This window comes from Olea europaea, chromosome 6 (assembly GCF_002742605.1).
Source record: "Olea europaea var. sylvestris chromosome 6, O_europaea_v1, whole genome shotgun sequence".
In the NCBI taxonomy this organism is placed as follows: Eukaryota; Viridiplantae; Streptophyta; class Magnoliopsida; order Lamiales; family Oleaceae; genus Olea; species Olea europaea.
This window is the reverse complement of record NC_036242.1, coordinates 21,208,779-21,212,153: the sequence shown is the minus strand read 5'-3', so window position 1 is coordinate 21,212,153 and position 3,375 is coordinate 21,208,779. Positions and strand designations below refer to the sequence as shown.

Below are 3,375 nucleotides of genomic sequence, written 5' to 3'. Positions count from 1 at the left end.
AAAAAAAATGATCATTTTCATGAAAAATAATGGCTATTAAACACCAAAAAATGAAAAATTGCAACATTTTTCGAGTGGAAAATTAAGTCAATCAAACACATGTAATTAATAATTTTTTGGAAAATAATTTCTTGGCAATTAAATTAAGTATAAAACATTTTCTTTCTATGCAAGTTCCATGGAATTTGCATGAAAACAAAATAAATTTTAGGTAATTTAATTGTCTAGAACTTATTTGCATGGAATTTGTCAATTAAATGTATTTGATTAATTTAATTTTCATTCTATAAAATATTATACTTGTTCGATTTTTATTGGTGGGTAGATGAGAGATAGTGGATAGATGCAAGAGAGAAAGAGAATGGATTTCTTGAAAAATAAAATCTTACTCTCTCTAAAGAAAATATTTTTCTTGATTTTGAAAAAAATATGATCACGTAATCAAAAGTAGGAAAATATTTTTCATAAAAAAAATGTCAATCAAACATTACAAAAGTAAGAATTTGAGTGGAAAAAATTAGAACAATTTGATCTAAATATTGTCTTTAATATTCTCCTTCACATATGAATATTGTTCATTTTTCTGTTTCAAAGCTTAATTTATCACACGTGCACAATCTCACTGACAAGCATGTTAGACCGAGACTTGGAACTTCTTATATTATATCAAACCATTTAATTTAAAATTTAAATTATTAAATAGACCGAGAGTGTATAATTTCACATCTTTTAAATGTGACTTCAACAAAATAAATAAGACTAATTGCATGTTTGATATTAATTTTTCTTTCCAAGAAAAATTTTGGACCATAAATCAAAAAAGATAATTGAGAAAATAAATCAATTGTCTTTTTTGATTTATTTGATTTATTTTCTCACACATGACCCATTTTTCATTTTAATCATAAAAAAATCAATTCTCAAATCTAAGAAGCAAATAAAGAAAAGCAAATCTCCGTCAGAAGTTTAAAGCAAATGCAAATGGCCGCAGAAGCTGCACAACCCAACAAAAAACTCCACCAAAGAAATCCTATTCCAATTCCTCAGTACGCTCCAAATATCCGTCGTTCCAACACCACTAACTTGTAAGCACAATTACGTGTTCCATTCCGCCACCACTTGATATATAAAACACCCACAAACACACAATTTTGAAAAAATATATATAAATAAAAAATACCAAAAAAATCTTCCTATATTTTCTGTCATCTGCAGATTACTATTTCCGGGGAAAAAGGAATTGAAACAGCAATGGGTCCGATAGTGTTGACTCAGTTGGCGACGGGTTTGAGCGTTTTGGCTGGGGCGGTTTTGGTGAAGTCTGTGTTGAAGAATAATTCAATGGGGGGTCCGGGCGGACTGCCCAGATGTCCCAGTTGTAACGGTACGGGTCGGGTTACGTGCACGTGTACTCGCTGGTCGGATGGTGATGTTGGGTGTCGGACTTGTGCCGGATCGGGTCGGATGGCTTGCAATAGCTGCGGTGGCACTGGGACGGGACGGGCCATTCCTGTTCAGATATCAGTTCGACCTTCGAATCGGACCTCGTGAAGATGAAGCTTGCGCAACTTAGTAATGTTTCCAATTCCATGTACTCTATTTCGTTATATATTTATTGTGATTATTTTGAATTTACATTATGTAATATCTGTCTGTATACTTGAAGAGAACGATGAGGAATTACTGTTTAGGATATAATTAAAATTAAATTGATAGATTACTAAAATAATGGTCTATACATGAATTCCTAGCGCCTTTTTCTTGATATAAATTCATTCAAATTGGGGAATTATTTAAAATTTCTCGAGCTAAAGAAATTTCTATGAAATGTCTACTATTTTTTGCATATTTGTTGTTCTTATGTTGTATCATCAAATATGTATTATTGTGCTTAAAGTATATTTAGATGTAACAACTGGTGAATAGAAATTCAGATCTGACTTGAATTTGGTCCATTTACATTGCAACTGAGAGGATAATATTTTCAAGATTTACATCTGACTTGACTGTGTGATCTAATTTGATTTGGAGTTTTTAATTAACTTAATTTGATGGTGCCAGACACATTTGACAATTTTTCCTTCATTTAATTCATATTTTTTGATATTCTGAATTCGCAAAACCAAACTACAAGAATGGCGACAGAGTAACTTGTCTTAATAGATTTTGAAAGAGCAAGTCTTGTTTGTTTCGTCAATAGTTTGTTGTTAATGTGGCTTTCTGGTTATTTAACTGGCTTTGAGGATGATTCTGCCTATAAATTTCTTTTTATTATGAGCAAGAACGTGAAACATTTTGAAAGCCATTTATTATCAATTAACAGCTTATTATTGGCATTGTCTAATCTGTTTCTGGTGAAATTGTGGTCTACTGTAACCTAGATCTTGTGTGATAGAGAAAGCCGATAAAATGAATTACCTGGACAGACCTAAGAGCTTATAAAAGCCAAAACTTTGTTATGTTGATATTCATGGTACATCTGTTAATGAAATTAAATAAAAAGAAAAAGAGGCTCTGGTGAAGCCCTTGCTCTCTGTATGGTTGCTTCAGATAAATCTCAATAATTGTTGTAAAGTACTGATCAAATCTAAATGTGGTGCTCCTCGAATATATCTACTTTGCATTAAGGCTGCAATAAATTCGATAGCGAACTGAGGTTCAACTTGATTTTGATCATGAGGAAGGCCTGAATTTGGATCAATTTCAATTTTGTGAAGCCGATACAATCAAAGATCTTATTGCATATGTGGTTTAATGTGTTATATATGTGCATGTCTACCATATAAAATATGAATGATACACCATAATACGTAGTGTTCTATCCAAGCTCATATTTTGGCTTAAAAGGCTTAAATTTCAAGACTGAAGAAAAAGGATTCATATTAAAATTTGGATTAAGTTGAAATTTCAATCCTTGATTAAATATTGGAGTTTAGCTCAAATATCAAAATACTTCCTAGTAGATAATTAAAACTTAATTTCAAGCTTCATTGTCCTGGTTTTCTGTCATTAGATCAATTAACATCACTTTGAAATTTCAAGAACATAAAACTCCTAATTCTACCAAATATATACTTAGCCTTATTTTGACTGAGATTGTGTGACTCGTGAATTTCTGATTGTAATTATAGCTAGCAAACATAGAATATTGGACCATCAAGGCAAACAATTTAATAATAATAATAATAATAATAATAACAATAATAATAATAATAATAATAATAATAATAATAATAATAATAATAATAACAACAACAACAACAACAACTTGAAAGCATTAAGAATTGGTGTGCCTTTTGTTTTTAAGGCCAAAAGGTCTTCTGCAATATTACACAAGGTGTTTGAAACCTCCTAAGAAAAGGAGACAAACTGTTA

The 3,375-nt window shown here is 30.8% G+C and overlaps 1 protein-coding gene across 1 annotated transcript; it reads left to right on the top strand.

The window, feature by feature from the left end:
• The first annotated feature begins 953 nt into the window (after positions 1–953).
• LOC111396144 lies at positions 954–1,799 on the top strand. The gene is made up of 2 exons (XM_023022457.1): positions 954–1,085; positions 1,216–1,799. Exon 2 carries the CDS (start codon positions 1,252–1,254, stop codon positions 1,549–1,551), a length of 300 nt encoding a protein of 99 aa, XP_022878225.1. The 5' UTR covers positions 954–1,085; positions 1,216–1,251; the 3' UTR covers positions 1,552–1,799.
• The last annotated feature ends 1,576 nt before the right edge of the window (positions 1,800–3,375 follow it).

Excerpts from the sequence above, each read along its gene's own strand:
- LOC111396144 (XM_023022457.1), top strand. The coding sequence starts at position 1,252 with ATGGGTCCGATAGTGTTGACTCAGTTGGCGACGGGTTTGAGCGTTTTG.